The following is a 24,422-nucleotide window of genomic DNA, read 5'->3' on the forward strand; positions in this document are numbered from 1 at the left end:
CATGTCCCCCCAGTGTCACCCCCATCCCCGTGACATCACCCATGTCCCCATAGTGTCACCTGTGTCCCCATGGTGTCCCCCCCACTCCCCTCATCCTCATGGTGCCCTGTGTCCCCACAGGGTCACCCCTGTGTCCCCGTGGTGCCACCCGTGTCCCCACAGTTTCCCCCCCATCCCCATGATGTCACCCGTGTCCTCACAGTGTCACCCCCATGTCCCCATGATGTCACCTGTGTCCCCTGAGCGCCCCCCCATCCCCACAGCGTCACCCGTGTCCCCACGGTGCCCCCCCCCATGATGTCACCCATGTCCCCACAGTGTCACCCGTGTCCCCATGGTGCCACCCGTGTCCCCAGGGTGCCCCATGTCCCCCCAGCGCCCCCCCCATCCCCACAGTGTCACCCGTGTCCCCACAGTGCCCCCCATGATGTCACCTGTGTCTCCACAGTGTCACCCATGTCCCCATGGTGCCACCTGTGTCCCCATGGTGCCCCCCCCACCCCATGATGTCACCCGTGTCCCCACAGTGTCACCCGTGTCCCCATGGTGCCACCCGTGTCCCCAGGGTGCCACATGTCCCCCCGGCACCCCCCCCATCCCCACAGTGTCACCTGTGTCCCCACGGTGCCCCCCCATGATGTCACCTGTGTCCCCACAGTGTCACCCATGTCCCCATGGTGCCACCCGTGTCCCCAGGGTGCCCCATGTCCCCCCAGCACCCCCCCCATCCCCACAGCGTCACCCGTGTCCCCACGGTGCCCCCCCCCCCCCCACCCCATGATGTCACCCGTGTCCCCACAGCGTCACCCCTGTCCCCCCCCGGTGTCCCCCCGCCTCCGCCCTCTCCCCATCCCTCCCTCCCCCCCCCCCGGTGTCCCCCCCCCGCGCTGAGGTGTCCCCCGTCCCCAGGGGGGGACCCGGTGCGCCGCCGCTGCTGCCGGGACGGGGGGACGCGGCTGCCGCTGCGGGTGTCGTGTCCCCGGCGGGCGCGGAGGGTGCCGCGGGCCGGGGGGTGCCGCCGGGCCTTCCTCAGCTGCTGCCGCCGCGCCCGCGGCGGGGGGGCCCGGGGGGGCGCCCCGGGGGTGGCACGAGGTGGGGGCGCGGGGGGGGCCGTGGGGGGGTGTCTGGGGTCATGGGGGGGGCCGTGGGGGGGTCGCGGGGGCACGGGAGGGTCATGGGGGGGTCAATGGGGGCACGGGGGGGGTCATGGGGGGTCTGGGGTCAGGGGGGGGTCAGGGGGGTCATGGGGGGTCAATGGGGGCACGGGGGGGGTCAGGGGGGGTCTGGGGTCATGGGGGGGGCCGTGGGGGGGTCGTGGGGGCACGGGAGGGTCATGGGGGGGTCAATGGGGGCACGGGGGGGGTCATGGGGGGTCTGGGGTCAGGGGGGGGTCAGGGGGGGTCGTGGGGGCACGGGAGGGTCATGGGGGGTCAATGGGGGCACGGGGGGGGTCAGGGGGGGTCTGGGGTCATGGGGGGGTCAGGGGGGGTCGTGGGGGGTCAATGGGGGCACGGGGGGGTCAGGGGGGTCATGGGGGGTCAATGGGGGCACGGGGGGGGTCAATGGGGGGTCTGGGGTCAGGGGGGGTCAGGGCGGGTCATCGGGGTGTCAATGGGGTCATGGGGGGGTCATGGGGGGTCATGGGGGGTCAATGGGGGCACGGGGGGGGTCATGGGGGGTCTGGGGTCATGGGGGGGTCAGGGGGGTCATGGGGGGTCAATGGGGGCACGGGGGGGGTCAATGGGGGGTCTGGGGTTACGGGGGGGTCATGGGGGGTCAATGGGGTCACGGGGGGTCAATGGGGGGTCTGGGGTCATGGGGGGGTCATGGGGGGTCGTGGGGGGTCGTGGGGGGTCAATGGGGGCACGGGGGGGGTCAATGGGGGGTCTGGGGTTACGGGGGGGTCGTGGGGGGTCAATGGGGGCACGGGGGGGTCATGGGGGGTCTGGGGTCACGGGGGGGTCAGGGGGGGTCAATGGGGCTTCTGGGGTCATGGGGGGGTCATGGGGGGTCGTGGGGGGTCAATGGGGGCACGGGGGGGTCATGGGGGGTCAATGGGGGCACGGGGGGGTCAATGGGGGGTCTGGGGTTATGGGGGGGTCATGGGGGGTCGTGGGGGCACGGAGGGGGTCAGGGGGGGTCTGGGGTCACGGGGGGGTCAGGGGGGGTCAGGGGGGGTCAAAGGGGTCACGGGGGGGTCAATGGGGGGTCTGGGGTCATGGGGAAGTCAATGGGGGCATGGGTGGGGTCATGGGGGATCATGGGGGATCAGTGGGGGCACGGGGGGGTCATGGGGGGTCGGGGGGGTCATCGGGGCATGGGAGGTCATGAGGGGTCACGGGGGGTCCCGAGGCCATGGGGGGGTGACGGGGGGGTGACGGGGGGGTGAGGCCTGGGGGGGTCATGGGGGGGTCATAAGGGGGTCATGGGGGGGTGGGGGTGGGGGGGAGGGGCAGCCCTGACCCCGCCCCCCGCAGCGTTCCTGCAGGAGCTGGAGGACGAGTGGGGGGAGGGCGCCCCCTCCCGCAGTTTCTTCCCCGAGAGCTGGCTCTGGCGCAGCGTCCCCGTGAGCGGCCCCGCCAGGTGACACACCTGTCCCCTGCGTCCCCTGGGCCCCCCGAACCCCCCTGACCCCCCCGACCCCCCTGTCCCCAGGGTCACCGCGCTGCTCCCCGACTCCATCACCACCTGGGAGATCCAGGCCATCGCCGTCATCCCTGGCCACGGTCAGTGTCCCCACGGGGTCCTCAATGTCCCCACGGGGTCCCCAGTGTCCCCACGGGGTCCTCAGTGTCCCCACGGGGTCACCAGTGTCCCCAAGGGGTCCTCAGTGTCCTCACGGGGTCCTCAGTGTCCCCAAGGGTTTCTCAGTGTCCCCACGGGGTCCCCAATGTCCCCAAGGGGTCCTCAGTGTCCTCACGGGGTCCCCAGTGTCCTCACGGGGTCCCCAATGTCCCCAAGGGGTCCTCAGTGTCCCCACGGGGTCCCCAATGTCCCCATGGGGTCCTCAGTGTCCCCACGGGGTCCCCAGTGTCCTCACGGGGTCCCCAATGTCCCCAAGGGGTCCTCAGTGTCCCCACGGGGTCCCCAGTGTCCTCACGGGGTCCCCAATGTCCCCATGGGGTCCTCAGTGTCCTCACGGGGTCCCCAGTGTCCCCAAGGGGTCCTCAATGTCCCCACGGGGTCCTCAGTGTCCCCACGGGGTCCCCAGTGTCCTCACGGGGTCCTCAGTGTCCCCAAGGGTTTCTCAGTGTCCCCACGGGGTCCCCAATGTCCCCAAGGGGTCCTCAGTGTCCCCACGGGGTCCCCAGTGTCCTCACGGGGTCCCCAATGTCCCCAAGGGGTCCTCAGTGTCCCCACGGGGTCCCCAGTGTCCTCACGGGGTCCCCAATGTCCCCAAGGGGTCCTCAGTGTCCCCACGGGGTCCCCAATGTCCCCATGGGGTCCTCAGTGTCCTCACGGGGTCCCCAGTGTCCCCAAGGGGTCCTCAATGTCCCCACGGGGTCCTCAGTGTCCTCACGGGGTCCCCAATGTCCCCAAGGGGTCCCCAGTGTCCCCACGGGGTCCTCAGTGACCCTGCAGGGTCCCCAGTGTCACCACGGGGTCTCCAGTGTCCCCACGGGGTCCTCAATGTCCCCACGGGGTCCCCAGTGTCCCCACGGGGTCCTCAGTGTCCTCACGGGGTCCTCAGTGTCCCCACGGGGTCCCCAGTGTCCCCAAGGGGTCCTCAATGTCCCCACGGGGTCCTCAGTGTCCCCACGGGGTCCCCAGTGTCCTCACGGGGTCCTCAGTGTCCCCAAGGGTTTCTCAGTGTCCCCACGGGGTCCCCAATGTCCCCAAGGGGTTCTCAGTGTCCCCACGGGGTCCCCAGTGTCCTCACGGGGTCCCCAATGTCCCCAAGGGGTCCTCAGTGTCCTCACGGGGTCCCCAGTGTCCTCACGGGTTCCCCAATGTCCCCATGGGGTCCTCAGTGTCCCCACGGGGTCCTCAGTGTCCCCAAGGGTTCCTCAGTGTCCCCACGGGGTCCCCAATGTCCCCACGGGGTCCTCAGTGTCCCCACGGGGTCCCCAGTGTCCTCGCGGGGTCCCCCATCTCCCCCTCCCCCCCCAGTGTCCCCATGTCCCTCTATCACTGTCACCCCCTGGCACTGTGACCACCCCATGTTCCCCATGTCCCCAAACGTCCCCCCATGTGTCCCCCCCCATCCCTCCAATGTCCCCATGTCCCCAGTGTCCTCCCACACCCCCATGTCCCCCCAATGTCCCCAAATGTGTCCCCCCATGTACCCCATGCCCCCCCCCATGTCCCCACTGTCCCCCATGTCCCCCCTCGTGTCTCCAGTGTCCCCAAATCTCCCCCTGTCCCCTGACCCCCGTGTCCCCCCCATGTCCCCTCTGTGTCCCCAATGTCCCCCCCCGTCAGGTCTGTGCGTGGCGCCGCCGCAGCGGGTGACGGTGACGCAGGAGCTGTACGTGAGGCTGCGGCTGCCCCCCAGCACCCGCCCCCACGAGCAGCTCCAGCTCCTGCCCCACATCCACAACCGCCTGCCCCACAGAGTCAACGTGAGTGTCCCCCCGGCGCCCCCCGTGCCCCACAGACACCCCATAGACACCCCCCCGGCACCCCCCGTGCCCCACAGACACCCCATAGACACCCCCCGGCACCCCCCGTGCCCCACAGACACCCCACAGACACCCCCTGTGCCCCACAGACACCCCATAGACACCCCCCGGCACCCCCGTGCCCCACAGACACCCCACAGACACCCCCTGTGCCCCACAGACACCCCATAGACACCCCCCCGGCACCCCCCGTGCCCCACAGACACCCCATAGACACCCCCCGGCACCCCCCGTGCCCCACAGACACCCCACAGACACCCCCTGTGCCCCACAGACACCCCATAGACACCCCCCGGCACCCCCGTGCCCCACAGACACCCCACAGACACCCCCTGTGCCCCACAGACACCCCATAGACACCCCCCGGCACCCCCCGTGCCCCACAGACACCCCATAGACACCCCTCGGCACCCCCCGTGCCCCACAGACACTCCATAGACACCCCCCCGGCACCCCCTGTGCCCCATAGACACCCCCCGTGCCCCACAGACACCCCATAGACACCCCCCAGACACCCCCTGTGCCCCACAGACACCGCCTGTGCCCCACAGACGCCCCATAGACACCCCCCAGACACCCCCTGTGCCCCACAGACACCCCCTGTGCCCCACAGATGCCCCATAGACACCCCCCAGACACCCCCTGTTACCCACAGACGCCACATAGACACCCCCCCGGCACCCCCTGTGCCCCACAGACACCACCTGTGCCCCACAGACGCCTCATAGACACCCCCCAGACACCCCCTGTGCCCCACAGACACTGCCTGTGCCCCACAGACGCCTCATAGACACCCCCCAGACACCCCCTGTGACCCACAGATACCCCCTGTGCCCCACAGACGCCACATAGACACCCCCCAGACACCCCCTGTTACCCACAGACACCCCCTGTGCCCCACAGATGCCCCATAGACACCCCCCAGACACCCCCTGTGCCCCACAGACACCCCCTGTGCCCCACAGACGCCACATAGACACCCCCCAGACACCCCCTGTGACCCACAGACACCCCCTGTGCCCCACAGACGCCACATAGACACCCCCCAGACACCCCCTGTGCCCCACAGACACCCCCTGTGCCCCACAGACACCGCCTGTGCCCCACAGACGCCCCATAGACACCCCCCAGACATCCCCTGTGCCCCACAGACACCCCCTGTGCCCCACAGACGCCACACAGACACCCCCAGACACCCCCTGTGACCCACAGACACCCCCTGTGCCCCACAGACACCCCATAGACACCCCCCAGACACCGCCTGTGCCCCACAGACATCCCTGCCCCATAGACACCCCCCAGACACCCGCTTCCTCCCAGATATCCCTCGCCCCACAGACACCCCCACCCATAGCCCCTCCTGCCCCATAGCCCCCCTGTGCCCCAGAGCTACCCCCTGCCCCCATAGCCCCCCCATCCCACAGATACCCCTGTGCCCCATAGCGCCCCCAATAGCCCCCCACAGCCCCCTTGTGCCCCACAGCCCCCCCCGGTCCCCCCCGCCCCACGACGGCCCTGTCCCCCCCAGGTGACGGTGACGCTGGCGGTGGCCCAGGGGGTCTGTGCGGGGCTGGACGGGCCCCCCCAGCGCCTGGCGGTGCCCCCCGGGGGGGCGGTGGCCCTGCCCCTCACCCTGGTGGCCCTTCGCCCTGGGGACATCCCGGTAACTGTCACCGCCCGGGGGCCCTGGGGGGTGGGCGACAGCCTCACCCACGTCCTCCATGTTGAGGTGAGACCTGAGACACCCCCCCCCCCCAACCCCTGGGGGGCCCCCCCGGCCATGGGGCCCCCCCCTGACACCCCAACCCCGCAGCCAGAGGGGGAGCTGCACCTCGAGGAGACCAGCTACGTCCTGGACACCGACGGTGGGTCGGACCGGGGGGGCACCCCCGGGTGTTTGGGGGGGCCCCGGTCACCCTGGGGGACACGCGGGGACCCCCCCGGGTCCCACTGACCCCTTGTCCCCGCAGACAAGGGGGGTCGCACCCTGCAGATCCCCGGGGACCCCCCGGCCGGGATCGTCCCCGATGGGGAGTTCAGAGTCAGCGTCCGCGTCACCGGTGGGTGGGGACGGGGGGACATGGGGGGACACTGGGGACATGGGGGGGACGTTGGGGACATGGGGGGACGTTGGGGACATGGGGGGACACTGGGGACATGGGGGGACATTTGGGACATGGGGGGACACTGGGGACATGGGGGGGACATTGGGGACATGGGGGGACACTGGGGACATGGGGGGGACGTTGGGGACATGGGGGGACGTTGGGGACATGGGGGGACACTGGGGACATGGGGGGACATTTGGGACATGGGGGGACACTGGGGACATGGGGGGGACGTTGGGGGCATGGAGGGACACTGGGGACATGGGGGGGACGTTGGGGACATGGGGGGACGTTGGGGACATGGGGGGACACTGGGGACATGGGGGGACGTTGGGGACATGGGGGGACACTGGGGACATGGGGGGGACATTGGGGGCATGGGGGGACACTGGGGACATGGGGGGACATTTGGGACATGGGGGGACACTGGGGACATGGGGGGGACATTGGGGACATGGGGGGACACTGGGGACATGGGGGGGACGTTGGGGACATGGGGGGACGTTGGGGACATGGGGGGACACTGGGGACATGGGGGGACATTTGGGACATGGGGGGACACTGGGGACATGGGGGGGACGTTGGGGGCATGGAGGGACACTGGGGACATGGGGGGGACGTTGGGGACATGGGGGGACGTTGGGGACATGGGGGGACACTGGGGACATGGGGGGACGTTGGGGACATGGGGGGACACTGGGGACATGGGGGGGACATTGGGGGCATGGGGGGACACTGGGGACATGGGGGGACATTTGGGACATGGGGGGACACTGGGGACATGGGGGGGACGTTGGGGGCATGGGGGGACACTGGGGACATGGGGGGGACGTTGGGGACATGGGGGGACGTTGGGGACATGGGGGGACACTGGGGACATGGGGGGACATTTGGGACATGGGGGGACACTGGGGACATGGGGGGACGTTGGGGACATGGGGGGGACATTGGGGGCATGGGGGGACACTGGGGACATGGGGGGACGTTGGGGACATGGGGGGACACTGGGGACATGGGGGGCATTGGGGACACAGGGGGATGGGGGGACATGGGGGGATGGGGGGACACGGGGGGGACATTGGGGACACGGGGGGACATGGAGGGACATTGGGAACATGGGGGGTGGGGGTGCATTGGGGACACATTGGGGACACGTTGGGGACATGGAGGGACATTGGGGACATGGGGGGCATTGGGGACACAGGGAGATGAGGGGACATGGGGGGACATTAGGGACACGGGGGGGACATGGAGAGACATTGTGGACATGAGGGGGACATGGAGGGACATTGGAGACACGGGGGAGACATTGGGGACATGGGGGGGACGTTGGGGACATGGGGGAACATTGGGGACACATTGGGGACACGTTGGGGACATGGAGGGACGTTGGGGACATGGGGGGACATTGGGGACACGGGGGGGACATGGAGGGACATTAGGGACATGGGGGGTGGGGGGCATTGGGGACACATTGGGGACACGGGGTGACACAGGGGAGTGGGGGGACATGGGAACACATGAGGGGCACTGGGGGGACATGGGGGGACACACGGGGGACATGGAGGGGGGGACACGGGGAGGGGCACACGCACCTTTGTTGCCCAGCAGTGACGGTGTCCCTGTCCCTGTCCCTGTCCCTGTGTGTGTCCTCACGCCTGTCCCCATGTCCCCGTGTCCGTGTCTGTCCCCACGTGTGGCCCCACATGTCCCCATCTGTGTCCCCACGCCTGTCCCCGTGTTCTCGGGCCTGTCCCCTTGTCTGATGGGTCCCCATGGGTGTCCCCCTGCATGTGTGACCCCTGTGTCCCCACGTGTGTCCCCACACGTGTCCCCATGTCTGATGTCTCCCCATTTTCCCCACGTGTCCCCCCACGTGTGTCCCCATGTCCCCATGCCCCGTGTGTCCCCCCACGTGTGTCCCCACGTCCCCACACCTGTCCCTGTGCCCCTTTTGTGTCCCCACGTGTCCCCATGTGTGTCCCTATGTGACCCTCACATGTGCCCCATGTCCCCACGTGTTCCTATGTGTGTCCCCATGTCCCCATCTATGTCCCCACGTCCCCCGCGTGTCCCCACGTCCCCACACCTGTCCCCATGCTCCTTGTGTGTCCCCATGTGTGTCCTTATGTGACCCCCAACATGTGCCACCTGTCCCCATGTGTCCCCATGTCTGTCCCCACGTCTGTCCCTGTGCCCCTTGTGTGTCCCCACATGTGTCCTTATGTGACACTCATGTGTCCCCATGTCCCCACACCTGTCTCCATGCCCCTTGTGTGTCCCCTTGTGTGTCCCCATGTCCCCACGTGTGTCCCCATGTCCATGGGTGTCCCCACGTATGTCCTCACGTGTGTCCCCACATGTCCCTATGTGACCCCATGTGTGTCCCCACACCTGTCCCCATGTCCCCACGTGTGTCCCCATGTCCATGGATGTCTCCACGTATGTCCTCACATGTGTCCCCACATGTCCCCGTGTCCCCATGCGTGTCCCCACACGTCCCCACGTGTGTCCCCGTGTCTCCACACCCCACATCCTCCCCACACCTCTCCTCGCGCCCCTTGTGCGTCCCCACGTGTGTCCCCGTGTCCCCACATGTGTCCCCATGTCCCCATGTGCATCCCCACGTGTGTCCCCCTGTCCCCACACCCCACGTCCTCCCCACATCTCTCCTCGCTCCCCTTGTGTGTCCCCACGTGTGTCCCCGTGTCCCCACATGTGTCCCCATGTCCCCATGTGCATCCCCACGTGTGTCCCCGTGTCCCCACACCCCACATCCTCCCTACACCTCTCCTCGCGCCCCTTGTGCGTCCCCACGCGTGTCCCCGTGTCCCCACGCCTGTGCCCACGACCCCGGCGCCCCCAGGCCGGGTGGGGGGCTGGACGGTGCGGGGGGCGCTGGGGGGGGGGTCTCTGCTGCGCTCCCCCCGGGGGTGCGGGGAGCAGGCGCTGATGGCTCTGGCCCCCCGCGCCGCCGCCCTGCGCTACCTGGACCAGAGCGGGGGCTGGGGGGGGCTGCCCCCCGAATCCCGGCCCCGCGCCCTGCGCGGCCTCCAGAGCGGTACGGGGGGGCGGGGGGGCGTGGGGATGGGGTGGGGGGGCTGGAGGGGCTGAGGGGGGGGGAATGGGGGGATATGGGGGGGCTATGGGGGGATATGGGGTGCGGGGGGGCAAGGGGAGGGCTGTGGGGCGTGGGGGTCCAATGGGATGTGGGGGGCATGGGGGGGCTATGGGGGGGTCAGTGGGATATGGGGGGTTGTGGGGGGGCTCGGGGGTGGGGGGGTCAGTGGGATATGGGGGGTTGTGGGGGGCTGTGGGGTATGGGGCTATGGGGATATGTGGGGCTGTGGGGTGGGGGGCTATGGGGTGGGGGGGTCAGTGGGATATAAGGGCTATGGGGGTCTGGGGGGGCTATGGGATGAGGTGGGGCTGGGGTGGGGGGGGCCATGGGGACCCTGGGGGGACATGGGGGGTTATAGGGGGTAGGGGGGACCGTGGGGTGAAATAGGGGGGCTACAGGAGGGGGGGTTATAGGGGGTAGGGGGGACCGTGGGGGGGGCTGTGACGCTCTGAGGGGTGTGGGGCTGTATGTGGGGGGCAGCGGGGGGCACAGATCTGTGTGGGTGCCATGGTGGGTGGGGCGCGGGGGCTGGGGGGACCCCGGAGGACCCCCCCCAGGCGCTGGGGCCCCCCCCATCCCCACTGTCCCCCCGCGTCCCCGCAGGCTTCGAGCGGGTCCAGAACTTCCGCAAAGCCGACGGGTCCTACAGCGCCTGGCAGCACCGGGGGGGCAGCACCTGGTGAGGGGGGACAGGGGGACACTGGGGACACGGGGGACATGGGGGGACATCGTGGGGGACATGGGGGGTCATCTGGGGACATGGGGGGAACAGGAGGTCATGGAACAGGGGGGACATGGGACATTGAGGGGGCATTTGGGGATGGTGGGGGATATTGGGGGGACATGGGGGCGCATAGGGACATCAGGGTGACATGGGAGGACATGGGGGACACATAGGGACATGGGGGGATATTGGGGAGACATGGGGACATGTGGCAGGGACATGGGGACATTGAGGGGACGTTGCGGACATGGGGGACATCGGGGGACATGGGGGGACATTGTGGGGGACATGGGACATTTGGAGACAGGGGGACATGGGGGAACAGGGGGACATGGGGACATTGAGGGGACATGGGGACGCTTGGGGATGGTGGGGGATATTGGGGAGACATCAGGGTGACATGGGAGGACATGGGGGACACAAAGGGACATTGTGGGGGACATGGGGGGACAGGGAAACACATGGGGGGACATAGGGGACAGGGGGACATCGGGGGGACCATGGAGCATGAGGGGGCCATGGGAGGGACAGGGGGTTCCCCGGGGACATGGTGGCAGCGGGTGTCCCCAGGCTGACGGCGCTGGTGCTGCGGGTGCTGGCCCTGGCCCGTCCCTACCTGCCGGTGGCCCCGGGTGGCCCCGGCGTGTCCCTGCGGTGGCTCCTGGAGCAGCAGCGGCCCGACGGGACGTTCCGCGAGAGCGAGCCCGTCCTGCACCGGGAGATGCAGGTGGGACACCGGCACGGGCCACCGCCCCGGCCACCTTCAGGGTCACAGCTGCAGCCCCCTCCATGGCCACCTCCAGGAGCACCTTCCGGGCCACCTCCATGGGCACGTCCATGGCCACCGCCAGGGTCAAGTCCGTGGCTACCTCCAGGGTCACCTCCTGGGCCACCTTCCGGGCCACCTCCATGGCCACCTCTGGGGCCATGACCATGGCCACCTCCAGGGTCAAGTCAATGGCCACCTCCTCGGTCACCTCCAGGGCCATTTTCCTGGGTCACGCCCTCGTGTCACCTCCCTGGGCCGTCTCCTCAGGTCACCTGCCCGTGTCACCCCTCCGTGCAGTGTCCCGTGTCACCCTGTGCAACGTCCCCTCCGCACCCCCCACCAGGAGACCTTGTGCCACCCCCCATGGTCCCCCCGTGTCCCCCGCTCACCCCCCCCCCGGCGTGTCCCCACACAGGGCAGTGTGGCAGACCCAGGCCCCGAGGCCACCGTGTCCCTGACGGCCTTCGTGGTGGTGGCCCTGCAGGGGACCCGCGTCCTCCTGCCACCGGACAGCCCTGACCACGTCCACCTGGTGCGTCCCCACAGCTCCCTCCCGTGTCCCCTCCCCATCCTCATGTCCCTCCCATGTCCCCCATGTCCCACCAGGTCCCCACGTCCCCTCCATGTCACCCCCGTGTCCTCCCATGTCCCTCAAGTCATCCCATGTCCCCCCCATGTCCCAAATGTCCCCATGTCCCCCCCATGTCCCCCCATGTCTCCGTTGTCCCCCTGTCCACCCCATGTTCTCCATGTCCCCATGTCCCCCGCTGTCACCATGTCCCCCCAAGTCCTCCCATGTCCCCGCCATATCCCTGCCATGTCCCCACCAATGTCCCCATGTCCCCCCATGTCCCCCCAAGTCATCTCATGTTCCCCCCATGTCCCCACCATGTCCCCCCCACATATCCAAGTGTCCCCATGTCCCCCCAAGCCCTCCCCTGTCCCTATGTCTCGCCCAATGACCCCTTGTCCCCTCCATGTTCCCCCATGTCCCCATGTGTCCCCATGTCCCCCGTCCTCTCCCCGTCTGCCACAGGACCAGGGTCTGTCTCGAGCCGCCACCTTCCTGCGTGGCCGCGTGGGGACGCTGGGGACATTCGGGACAGCCATCACCACCTACGCGCTGGCCCTGGTGGACACCGGCCCCCCCGGCCCCTCCCCTGCCCTGGAGCGTCTGCGGAGCCTGGCCCGGCCGGCACAGGGTGAGCCCCAACCTCCTGTCCCCCCGGGGTCACCCTGGGGTCACCCAGACATCTGTGTGCCCCTGGGGTCAACCTGGGGTCACCTGGATCCCTGGGTCCCCCCAGGCTCACCCTGGGGTCACCTAGACACCTGGGTTGTCATGGGGTCACCCTGAGGTCACTCTGGGGGTCACCTGGACACCTGGGTCCCCCTGGGGTCACTCTGGGGTCACCCAGACATCTGGGTCCCCCTGGGGTCATCTTGGGGTCACCTGGGACCACCCTGGGATCCTCTGGGTCCCCTTGAGGTCACCCTGGGGCCACCCTGGGGTCACCTGGATCCCTGGGTCCTCTTGGGGTCACTCTGGGGTCCCCCTGGGGTCACGTGGATCCCTGGGTCCTCTTGGGGTCACCCTGGGGTCCCCCTGGGGTCACGTGGATCCCTGGATCCTCTTGGGGTCACCCTGGGGTCCCCGTGGGGTCACGTAGATCCCTGGGTCCTCTTGGGGTCACTCTGGGGCCACCCTGGGGTCACGTGGATCCCTGGGTCCTCTTGGGGTCACTCTGGGGCCACCCTGGGGTCACGTGGATCCCTGGGTCCTCTTGGGGTCACCCTGGGGTCCCCCTGGGGTCACCTGGATCCCTGGGTCCTCTTGGGGTCACCCTGGGGTCACCTGGACATCAGGGTCCCCTTGGGGTCACCCAGAGTTTAGGGTCCCCCGGGGTGGGTGACTCTGGAGACCCTGGTGTCTGCAGGCGGGGGTCAATGACAGCCAGACCCCCGGGGTCCCTCCTGGGGTCCCCCAAACATCAGGGTCCCTGGGTGGGGGTGGCAGCTCCTGGACCCCCACCTGGGTCCCTCCCGCGTCCCCCAGACTCCTGGGTCCTTCCTGAGCTGGTGGGTGGCTCAGGGTTGGGGACGGGGGGGGGGGGGGGTGTCCAAAATCCCATGTCCCAGCCACTGGAGTCCCCTGGATTCCCCCCGACTCAGGGTTTTGGGGTGCGGGGGGGGGTCCCCCACAGGGGGCCGGGCGTGGTTCTGGCCGGCCGGGGGGGCTGCGGCCACGGTGGAGGCAACGGCCTACGGGCTCCTGGCGCTGCTGCAGCACCGCGACGGCCACGGTGCCGCCCACGCCGCTCGGTGGCTGCGGGAGCAGAGCAACTACGGCGGGGGGTTCCGCTCCACCCAGGTACCCCCACAGCGGGGGGGGCCGGTGGGGGGGGATTTGGGGTGAGGGGGGGTCTTCTGGAAGGGAGGGGGCAGCCCTAGGGTGGGGGGACGCAGATGGTGGGGTCCCAAATCCTTGGGTGCCCTTGGGAGGGAGGATCTGGATGTCCGGATGCTCTTGGGGGGGGGGCTGAGGTGGGGGGGGGTCCCCGACAGTGGGGTGACCTTGGGTGGGGGATTCTGGGCCCCCCTGGGGTGGGGGGGCCCTGGGGTGGGGGTCCCAGATCCTGGGGTCCTGAATTCTTGGGTGCCCTTGGATGTCTGGGTGCCCCTGGGGGGTTGTCTGAGGTGGGGGGGGGGGTCCCCGACAGTGGGGTGACCTTGGGTGGGGGATTCTGGGCCCCCCTGGTGTGCGGGGGGGCACCCCTGGGGTGGGGGGGCCCTGGGGGGGGGGGGTATCCTGAATGTCCTGATCCCAATTCCTTGGTGTCCCCAGTGCCGGGTGTCCCGAGGGGGGGAGCTGGGGGGTGTCCTGGGGCGGGGGGTGTCCCCAACACTGCGATACCCTTGGGTGGGGGGGTCCCGGGTCCTCTGGGGGGGGGGTGCTCTGGGGTGGGGGGTCCCCGATGGTTGGGTCCCAAATTCCTGGGGGTCCCACATGCCTGAATGTCCTGGGTGGGGGTCCCAGGTGCCTGGGTGCCCTGGGGTGGGGGTCCCCTGGGGGGGGGGTGCGGGGTGTCCTGCACCCCTGGCTCCCGTGTGTGTGTGTCCCCCCCCCACTGCCTGTGTCCCCGCAGGACACGCTGGTGGCCCTGGAGGCGCTGGCCCAGATGTGGCTGCACTGGGGGGGGGACGCGGCCGGATCCGGGCTCAGCCTGACGCTGTCCTGGCCGGGGGGGGCCCGGGGGGGCCCCGGGGGCACCCGGATGACGCTGGGACCCGGCCTGAAGTCACTGGAGCAGGAGCTGCAGGTGGGGGGACATGGGGGGGGACGTGGGGGGGGACATAGCGGGGTTACGGGGCGACATGGGGTGCAGGGGGGACATGGGGGGACACGAGGGGACATGGAGGACACGGGGGGGACATGGGCGGACATGGGGGGACATGGTCACATGGGGACACGCTGTCCCTCCCCCCCCCCCCCCCCCCCATGTCCCCCCAGGTCCCCCTGGGCAGCCCCATCAAGGTGCAGGTGGAGGGGCACGGCGAAGGGACCCTGACGGTGAGTGACAGCCCAGACACGGGGGTCCCCAAAACCCCTGGGCCCCCCAAAACCGCTGGGACCCCCCAAAACCCCTGGGTTCCCCCCAAAAACCCTGAGTCCGGCCAAAACGTCTGGGTCCCCCCAAACCTCTTCATCCTCCAAAACCCTTGGGGCCCCAAAAACCCCTGGGCCCCCCCAAAACCCCTGAGTCACCCCAAAACCCCTGGGTCCCCCCCACAAAACCCTGGGTCCCTCCCAAAGCCCTGGGTCCCCCCAAACCCCTGTGTCCTCCAAAATCCTTGGGCCCCCAAAAACCTCTGGGCCCCCCCAAAACACCTGAGTCACCCCAAAACCCCTGGGCCGCCACAAATCCCTGACTCCCCCCAAAACCCCTGAGTTCACCCCAAAACCGCTGGGTTCCCCCAAACCCCTGGGTCCCTCCAAAACCCCTGGGACACCCCAAAACCCCTGGGTCCCTCCCAAAACCCTGTGTCCCCAAAACCCCCTGTGTCCCCCCAAAACCCCTGGGTCCCCCCAAACCCCTGTGTCCTCCAAAACCCTTGGGCCCCCAAAAACCTCTGGGCCCCCCCAAAACCCCTGAGTCACTCCAAAACCGGTACGTTCCCCCCAAACCCTTGAGTTCCCCCCAAAATCCCTGGGCCCCCCAAAACCCCTGGGTCCCCACAAATCCCTGACTCCCCCCCAAACCCCTGAGTCCACCCCAAAACCGCTGGGACCCCCCAAAACCCCTGGATCCCCCCCAAAAATCCTGCCTCCCCCCGCCAGGTCCTGCGCCAGTTCCGCCTCATGACCCCCCTCAACGGCACCTGCCAAGAGCTGGGCCTGGAGGTCGCCATCACCGGACCAATCATCTACGAGGGTGAGGCCACTCCCACCAAAAAGCCCCGCCCCTATAGGCTCCAACCCCTTAGACGACGCCCCCTCTGTGCAAGGGGGCGGAGCCACATCCCCCTTCCTTCAATGGCCGCCCCCCACAGAGGAAGACTATGAGGACTATGAGGAGGAGGGGGAGGAGCCTGAGGAAGGGGCGGAGCCAACGCAAGGGGCGAGGCCTGAGGCGGCGGAGCCCATGGAAGGGGCGGAGCCCGCTGAAGGGGCGGGGCCTGCTGAAGGGGCGGAGACTGCAGAGAGTTTGAGGCCTACTCAAGCGTCAAAGCCTGTGGATGAGGCGGAGCCTGTGGAGGGGGAGGAGCCTGCGGAGGCCGCCGCCCCCCCGAGGCCCACGGAATTGTGGGAAGCGCGGGGACGGCGGCGGCGGGGGCGGGACGTGCGTGACGCCAGCCATGAGGTCGCCTTCCTGGTCTGCATCTGGTGAGGGGGCGGGACTTCCTGTGTCACCAGCCTTGGAGGGCGGGACTTCCTGCTGGGCGGGGTCTGTGCAGGCAGGATTTCATGGGCCTACATTGGGGCGGGGCTTCCTCTTTCACCGGGATTGGGGGTGGGACTTCCTGTTCTGCCTGTAAAAGGGGTGGGGCTTCCAGTTCTGCCTGGAAATGGGGATGAAACTTCCTGTTCTGGATGGAAATGTGGGTGGGACTTCCTGTTCCACCTGGAAATAGGGGCGGGGCTTCCTGTTCTGCCCATAAGGGAGGGGGGTGGGACCGCCCACTTTGCCTGTAAAAAGAAGACGGGACTTCCTCTTCTGGCTGGAAATGGGGGCGTGGCTTCCTGTTCCACGGAGGGGGCAGGGCACGTGGCTCCGCCCCCTGATGGGCGTGTCCCGGCCCAGGCGGGAGGCGAGGGTGGAGCTCTCGGGGATGGCGGTGGCCGAGATCACCCTGCTCAGCGGCTTCCGGCCCCACCGCTCTGACCTCGACAAGGTGGGGGGTGCTGGGGGTGTTGGGGTGTTGAGGGGTGTCGGGTTGTTGGGGGGTGGCAGGACGTTGGCGTGCTGAGGGTGTTGGGGGTGTTGGGTTGTTGGTGGGTGTCACAGCGTTGGGGTGTCGGGGGTTGTTGAGGGGTGTCGGGTTGTTGGGGGATGGCAGGACCTTGGGGTGCTGAGGGTGTTGGGGGTGTTGGGTTGTTGAGGGGTGTCACGGTGTTGGGGTGTCACGGTGTTGAGGATGTTGGGGGTGTTGGGTTGTTGGGGGTGTTGGGGGTGTTGGGGGTGTTGGGTTGTTGGGGATATTGGGGTGTGTTGGGGTGTTGGGTTGTTGGGGGTGTTGGGGGTGTTGGGGTGTGTTGGGGGTGTTGGGGGTGTTGCAGGTGTTGGGGGTGTTGGGTTGTTGGGGGTGTTGGATTGTTGGGGATATTGGGGTGTGTTGGAGTGTTGGGTTGTTGGGTTGTTGGGGGTGTTGGGTTGTTGGGTTGTTGGGGTGTTGGGGGTGTTGGGGGTGTTGGGTTGTTGGGTTGTTGGGGTGTGTTGGGGGTGTTGGGGTGTTGGGGGTGTTGGGTTGTTGGGGTGTTGGGGGTGTTGGGTTGTTGGGGGTGTTGGGTTGTTGGGTTGTTGGGTTGTTGGGGTGTGTTGGGGGTGTTGGGGTGTTGGGGGTGTTGAGTTGTTGGGGGTGTTGGGTTGTTGGGGATATTGGGGTGTGTTGGGGTGTTGGGTTGTTGGGTTGTTGGGGGTGTTGGGGGTGTTGGGGTGTGTTGGGGGTGTTGGGGGTGTTGCAGGTGTTGGGGGTGTTGGGTTGTTGGGGGTGTTGGGGTGTTGGATTGTTGGGGATATTGGGGTGTGTTGGAGTGTTGGGTTGTTGGGTTGTTGGGGGTGTTGGGTTGTTGGGTTGTTGGGGTGTTGGGGGTGTTGGGGGTGTTGGGTTGTTGGGTTGTTGGGGTGTGTTGGGGGTGTTGGGTTGTTGGGGGTGTTGGAGGTGTTGGGGGTGTTGGGTTGTTGGGTTGTTGGGTTGTTGGGGGTGTTGGGTTGTTGGGGTGTGTTGGGGGGTGTTGGGGGTGTTGGGGGTGTCAGGGTGTCTGGGTGTCGGGGTGTTGGGGTCACCATGTCCCCCCCCAGCTGCGGGACGTGGTCGATCGCTGGATCAGCCACTACGAGCTCAGCGGGACGCGGTTGGTCATTTACCTCGACCAGGTGGGGCCCCCCGGGTGTCCCCCGCGTCCCCCCCATGGCCCCGAATGTCCCCAATTCCCCCCTGTGACCCCACCGTGACCCCACCGTGACCCCCCCGGGACCCCCCCAGGTCCCCGCCCAGCGTCAGTGCATCAGCTTCGGGGCCACCCAGGAGGTGGCCGTGGGGCAGCTCCAGCCGGCCATGGCGACCATTTACGACTACTACGAGCCGGGTGGGTGTGGCCTGTGTGTGGGCGTGGCCTGTGTGTGGGCGTGGCCATTGGGTGGGTGTGGTCATTAGGTGGGCGTGGCCTTTGTGGGGGCAAGGCCATCGGATGGATGTGGCCCGTGTGTGGGCATGGCCATCGGGTAGGCCTGGCCATTGGGTGGGTGTGGTCATTGGGTGGGCGTGGCCTATGTGGGGGCGTGGCCATTGGATGGATGTGGCCTGTGTGTGGGCGTGGCCATCGGGTGGGCCTGGCCGTTGGGTGGGTGTGGCTATTAGGTGGGGCGTGGTGTGGCCATCGTGGTGCCTGGCCTGGGTGGGACGTGGCCATTGGGTGGGTGTGGTCATTGGGTGGGCGTGGCCTCTGCGTGGGCGTGGCCCATTAGGTGGGCGTGGCACGTTTCCGAGCCTGGCCAGGTGGCGCCCCATTAGATCTGGGTGGCTCTGGGGGGTGGTGGGTGGGGTCCCATGTGGGCGGGGCATTACTGGGGTGTGGCCGAAAGTAGAGGGCGTGTCCTCACTGGCCATGCCCCCTCCTCGGCCCCGCCCAGCCCGCCGCTGCTCCACCTTCTACAGCGCCCCCCGCCGCAGCAGCACCCTGCCCACCCTCTGCTCCTCCCAGCTCTGCCTCTGCGCCCAAGGTGGGACCCCCACACCCCTCCCCTGCACCCCCCGGCCCCGGGGGGGCCCCGGCAGCCGCGAGGGGGGGTGGGGTCACCCAGAAGCGCCCCCCCGCCCCCCCCAGGCGCCTGCCCCCAGCTCCGCCGGCCGCCGCTGGCGCTGGACGATCGCCTCGACTTCGCCTGCTACAGCCCCCGCGTCGACTACGGTGACCCCAAACCCCGACCCCCCCCCGCTGCCCCCCGGGTCCCTGAACCTCGAACCCCCTTGACCCCTTTGACCCCTTTGACCCCTTTGACCCCTTTGACCCCCTGACCTCCATCACTCCCCCAAACCCCATGAACCCCCTTGGCCTCCTGACCCTGTTGACCCCCAGATTCCTGTGACCCTCCCTGTGACCCCCTGAACCCCCGTGACCCCTGTGACCCCCCTGAACCCCTGTGACCCCGTGACCCCTGTGACCCTTGACCCCTCACCCCAGCACTACTGGTTCGGGTGCTGGCCCAGAGTGAGGTCGGGCCCTTCCTGGCCTTTGAGGTTGAAATCCTGGAGGTTCTAGTGGGAGGTGAGACTGGGAGAACTGGGAGGGACTGGGAGGAGGCTGGGGGGACTGGGAGAGGCTGGGAGGGGAGACTGGGAGGGACTGGGAGTGGCTGGGAGAGACTGGAATGAACTGGGAGGGAAACTGGGGGGAACTGGAAGGGACTGGGAGGGGCTGGGGGGACTGGGAGAGGCTGGGAGGGGAAACTGGGAGGGACTGGGAGTGGCTGGGAGAGACTGGAATGAACTGGGAGGGAAACTGGGGGGACTGGAAGGGACTGGGAGGGGCTGGGAGGGAAGACAGGGGAGACTGGGAGGGACTGGGAGTGGCTGGGAGAGACTGGAATGAACTGGGAGGGAAACTGGGGGGACTGGAAGGACTGGGAGGAGGCTGGGGGGACTGGGAGAGGCTGGGAGGGGAAACTGGGAAGGACTGGGAGTGGCTGGGAGAGACTGGAATGAACTGGGAGGGAAACTGGGGGGACTGGAAGGGACTGGGAGGGGCTGGGGGGACTGGGAGAGGCTGGGAGGGGAAACTGGGAGGGACTGGGAGTGGCTGGGAGAGACTGGAATGAACTGGGAGGGAAACTGGGGGGACTGGAAGGGACTGGGAGGGGCTGGGAGGGAAGACAGGGGAGACTGGGAGGGACTGGGAGTGGCTGGGAGAGACTGGAATGAACTGGGAGGGAAACTGGGGGGACTGGAAGGACTGGGGGGACTGGGAGAGGCTGGGAGGGGAAACTGGGAGGGACTGGGAGTGGCTGGGAGAGACTGGAATGAACTGGGAGGGAAACTGGGGGGACTGGAAGGGACTGGGAGGGGCTGGGAGGGAAGACAGGGGAGACTGGGAGGGACTGGGAGTGGCTGGGAGAGACTGGAATGAACTGGGAGGGAAACTGGGGGGACTGGAAGGACTGGGAGGAGGCTGGGGGGACTGGGAGAGGCTGGGAGGGGAAACTGGGAAGGACTGGGAGTGGCTGGGAGAGACTGGAATGAACTGGGAGGGAAACTGGGGGGACTGGAAGGGACTGGGAGGGGCTGGGAGGGAAGACAGGGGAGACTGGGAGGGAGATGGGGAGAACTGTGGGGGAGACAGGGAAGGACTGGGATGGACTGGGAGGGAGACTGGGTGGACTGGGAAGGGCTGGGAGAGACTGAAGAGCCACTAGGGGGTACTGTGGGACAATACTGGGATGTACTGGGATATACTGGTGGGGCACTGAAGGGGGCACGAGGGCTCCATGGGGGGGCCCTGAGTCATATGGGGAGGGTTGTTGGACTATACTGGGGGGCACTGGGTTATACTGGGCCATAGTGGGGTAGAACTGGAATGACCTTGAGCCATACTGGGAGAGCCTGAGAGTGAACTGGGCTGTACTGGAAAAGCGGGAGGGCAGAGGAGGGGGGGGGTTACTGGTGCATATTGGTGCATACTGGTTGTTACTGGTGCTGACTGGTCCCTGCTGGCCCGGCAGAGGCAGCGCCGGGGGGGCGGGGCCAGGCTCTGGGGCGGGGCAGTTGCCCCCTGAGGCTCCGCCCCCTCCGCCGGTACCTGCTGATGGGCGGGGACGGGACCCTGACGGACGCCCAGGGCCGGTGAGGGGGGGCCTGTGGGGCCCCAAGTGTCATCCCCGTGTCCCCAAATGTCCCCAAATGTCCCCCCATGTCCCCCCGGTGTTCCCCCCATGTCCCCGCGTCCCCAGAGTCCCCAAATGTTCCCGCATGTCCCCCCAAAATGTCCCCCTCATCCCCCCAAATGTCCCCAAATGTTCCCGCATGTCCCCCAAAGCCCCCATGTCCCCCCGAAATGTCCTCCCTGTGTCCCCCCCGTGTCCCCCCGTGTCCCTCCATGTCCCCAAACGTCCCCAGATGTCCCCATGTCCCCCCAATATCCCCCAAATTTCCCCCAATGTCCCCCCCATGTCCCCCCTGTGTTGTCCCCATGTCCCCCCCCGGTGTTCCCCCCATGTCCCCAGAGTCCTCAAATGTCACCCCCGTGTCCCCAAATGTCCCCCCGTGTCCTCCCCATATCCCCATGTCCCCAAATGTCCCCCCGTATCCCCCCAAATGTCATCCCCAAATGTCATCCCCATGTCCCCACCATGTCCCCAAATGTCCTCGGCATGTCCCCATGTCCCCTCCGTATCCCCCAAATGTCTCTCAGTGTCCCCCCCATGTGTCCCCATGTTGTCCCCATGTCCCCAAATGTCCCCCCATGTCCCCCCCGTGTTCTCCCCATGTCCCCAGAGTCCCCAGATGTTCCCAAATGTCCCCCCATGTCCCCTCCATATCCCCCAAATGTCTCTCAGTGTCCCCCCCATGTCCCCCCATGTTGTCTCCATGTCCCCAAATGTCCTCCCATGTCCCCAAATGTCCCCCAATGTCCCCCCATGTCCCCAGAGTCCCCAAATATTCCCAAATGTCCCCCCAAAATGTCCCCAAATGTCCCCCCTGTCCTCCAAATGTCCCCCCAAAATGTCTCCCCCGTGTCCCCAAATGTCCCCCCACCACGTCCCCGCGTCACCCTGTCCCCTCCCCAGCCCCCAGTTCCTGCTGGGCCCCAACTCCTGGGTGGAAGAGGTGCCGCCCCTCCCCCGCTGCGGCCCCGCCGACCCCTGTCGCCCCCTCTGGGACTTCCTGGACACGCTGCGGCCCCACGGCTGCCCCCTCTGACCCGGCACTGGGAGCCACTGGGAGCCACTGGGACCACGCTGGGACCACGCTGGGGGCACCTGGAACCACTGGGAGCAACTGGGAACCACTGGGAGTCACTGGAACCTGAGGGGAGCAGCTGGGACCACACTGGGGCCTAACTGGGAGCAACTGGGAACCACTGGGACCATGCTGGGAGCACCTGGGAACCACTGGGAGTCACTGGAACATTATGGGGACCTGCTGGGACCATGCTGGGGACTAATTGGGAGCCACTGGGAGTCACTGGGACCACGCTGGGAGCACCGGGGAACCACTGGGAGCAACTGGGAACCACTGGGAGTCACTGGAACATTATGGGGAGCTGCTGGGACCATGCTGGGGGCTAACTGGGAGCCACTGGGAGCAACTGGGACCATGCTGGGGGCGACTGGGAGCTGCTGGGAACAACTAGTACCACAGTGGAAGCAACTCGGATCATTCTGGGGGGAACTGGGACCATACTGGGGGCAACTGGGAGGGACTCGGGCCATACTGGAGAAAACAGGGAGTACACTAGGGGCAACTGGGACCGTGCTGGGAGCAACTGGGAACCACTGGATGTCACTGGATACCTTATGGGGAGCAGCTGGGACCATGCTGGGGGCTAACTGGGAGCCACTGGGAGAAGCTGGGAGTCACTGGTACCATGCTGGGACTACACTGGGACCATGCTGGGAGCAACTGGGAAGCGCTGGGAGCAACTGGAATCTTAGGGGATCAACTGGGACCATGCTGGGGGCAACTGGGAGCTGCTGGGAACAACTAGTACCACACTGGAAGCGACTTGAATCATTCTGGGGGAAACTGGAACCATACTGGGGGCAACTGGGAGGGACTCGGGCCATACTGGAGAAAACAGGGAGTACACTAGGAGCAACTGGGACCGTGCTGGGAGCAACTGGGACTATACTGGGGGCACACTGGGAGGCAACTGGGACCATGTTGGGGGTAACTGGCAGTGAGTGGGGGTGACTGGGACCGTGCTGGGGGAGACGGATCATACTGGGAGCAACTGGGAGTGACTGGTACCACACTGGGGCCACGCTGGGAGCAACTGGGAACCACTGGGAGCAACTGGGAACCACTGGATGTCACTGGATACCTTATGGGGAGCAGCTGGGACCATGCTGGGGGCTAACTGGGAGCCACTGGGAGCAACTGGGACCATGCTGGGGGCAACTGGGAGCTGCTGGGAGCAACTAGTACCACACTGGAAGCGACTTGAATCATTCTGGGGGAAACTGGGACCATACTGGGGGCAACTGGGAGGGACTCGGGCCGTACTGGAGAAAACAGGGAGTACACTAGGGGCAACTGGGACCGTGCTGGGAGCAACTGGGACCATGCTGGAAGCAACTGGGATCATCCCAGGAGCAACTGACTGTGTTGGGGGGCAACTGGGAGTGACTGGGGCCATGCTGGGGGAAACTGGAAACACACTGGAGCAACTGGGAGTGAGTGGGGGTGACTGGGATCATACTGGTATCATACTGGGAGTGACTGGGACCATGCCGAGAGCAACAGGAACCATGCTGGGGGCAACTGGAAGTGAGTTGGGGTGACTGGGAACATGATGGGAGCAACTGGGAGTGACTGGGACCATGCTGGGGGAGACTAGAATCATACTGGGAGTGACTGGGATCATGCTGGGGGAAACTGGTATCCTGTTGGGGTAATACTGGGATCATACTGGGAGTGACTCGAGCCGTGCTGGGGGGAGCTGGAAGCGAATTGAGGGCAACTGGAAAGAACTGGGAATGACTGCGACCATGCTGGGGGCTAACTGGGAGCCACTGGGAGCAACTGGGAGTCACTGGTACCATGCTGGGTGCAACTGGGAACCACTGGGAGCAACTGGAACCTTAGGGGATCAACTGGGACTATACTGGGGGCACACTGGGAGGCAACTGGGACCATGTTGGGGGCAACTGGCAGTGAGTGGGGGTGACTGGGACCGTGCTAGGGGAGACGGATCATACTGGGAGCAACTGGGAGTGACTGGGACCACACTGAGACCATGCTAGGAGCAACTGGGAAGTACTAGGAGCAACTGGGAACCACTGGGAGTCACTGGAACCTTATGGGCAGCAGCTGGGACCATGCTGGAGTCAACTGGAACCATACTGGGAGCAAATGGGAGCATGTTGGGGGCAACTGGGAGCTGCTGGGAACAACTGGTATCACACTGGAAGCGACTCGAATCATTCTGGGGGGAACTGGGACCATACTGGGGGCAACTGGGAGTGACTGGTACCACGCTGGGGGGGACTGGGATCATAGTGGGGGCAACTGGGAGTGACTCAGGCCATATTGGAGAAAACTGGGAGTACACTAGGGGCAACTGGGACCATGCTGGGAGCAACTGGGACCATGCTGGGGGCACACTGGGAGCAACTGGCGCCATGCTGGGAGCAACTGGGAT

General features: G+C 67.2%; 1 protein-coding gene across 1 annotated transcript in view; it reads left to right on the forward strand.

The window, feature by feature from the left end:
- Positions 1 to 22,716, forward strand: part of LOC141955383 (complement C4-like) — a 42,033-nt gene extending 19,317 nt beyond the window's left edge. The window contains exons 16-41 of the mRNA XM_074895215.1: positions 910 to 1,092; positions 2,457 to 2,583; positions 2,656 to 2,726; positions 4,423 to 4,562; positions 6,151 to 6,351; positions 6,436 to 6,487; positions 6,593 to 6,682; positions 9,597 to 9,791; positions 10,455 to 10,530; positions 11,146 to 11,302; positions 11,760 to 11,876; positions 12,381 to 12,546; positions 13,549 to 13,715; positions 14,491 to 14,664; positions 14,856 to 14,915; positions 15,684 to 15,777; positions 15,896 to 15,950; positions 16,056 to 16,229; positions 16,648 to 16,738; positions 17,866 to 17,940; positions 18,050 to 18,152; positions 18,697 to 18,786; positions 18,891 to 18,974; positions 19,248 to 19,336; positions 20,775 to 20,902; positions 21,847 to 22,716. Coding sequence (XP_074751316.1) covers positions 910 to 1,092; positions 2,457 to 2,583; positions 2,656 to 2,726; positions 4,423 to 4,562; positions 6,151 to 6,351; positions 6,436 to 6,487; positions 6,593 to 6,682; positions 9,597 to 9,791; positions 10,455 to 10,530; positions 11,146 to 11,302; positions 11,760 to 11,876; positions 12,381 to 12,546; positions 13,549 to 13,715; positions 14,491 to 14,664; positions 14,856 to 14,915; positions 15,684 to 15,777; positions 15,896 to 15,950; positions 16,056 to 16,229; positions 16,648 to 16,738; positions 17,866 to 17,940; positions 18,050 to 18,152; positions 18,697 to 18,786; positions 18,891 to 18,974; positions 19,248 to 19,336; positions 20,775 to 20,902; positions 21,847 to 21,979 — 3,092 coding nt within the window. The 3' untranslated portion in view covers positions 21,980 to 22,716. The remainder of the gene's footprint in view (positions 1 to 909; positions 1,093 to 2,456; positions 2,584 to 2,655; positions 2,727 to 4,422; positions 4,563 to 6,150; positions 6,352 to 6,435; positions 6,488 to 6,592; positions 6,683 to 9,596; positions 9,792 to 10,454; positions 10,531 to 11,145; positions 11,303 to 11,759; positions 11,877 to 12,380; positions 12,547 to 13,548; positions 13,716 to 14,490; positions 14,665 to 14,855; positions 14,916 to 15,683; positions 15,778 to 15,895; positions 15,951 to 16,055; positions 16,230 to 16,647; positions 16,739 to 17,865; positions 17,941 to 18,049; positions 18,153 to 18,696; positions 18,787 to 18,890; positions 18,975 to 19,247; positions 19,337 to 20,774; positions 20,903 to 21,846) is intronic.
- The last annotated feature ends 1,706 nt before the right edge of the window (positions 22,717 to 24,422 follow it).

Source organism: Athene noctua, unplaced genomic scaffold (assembly GCF_965140245.1).
Source record: "Athene noctua unplaced genomic scaffold, bAthNoc1.hap1.1 HAP1_HAP1_scaffold_204, whole genome shotgun sequence".
NCBI lineage: Eukaryota > Metazoa > Chordata > Aves > Strigiformes > Strigidae > Athene > Athene noctua.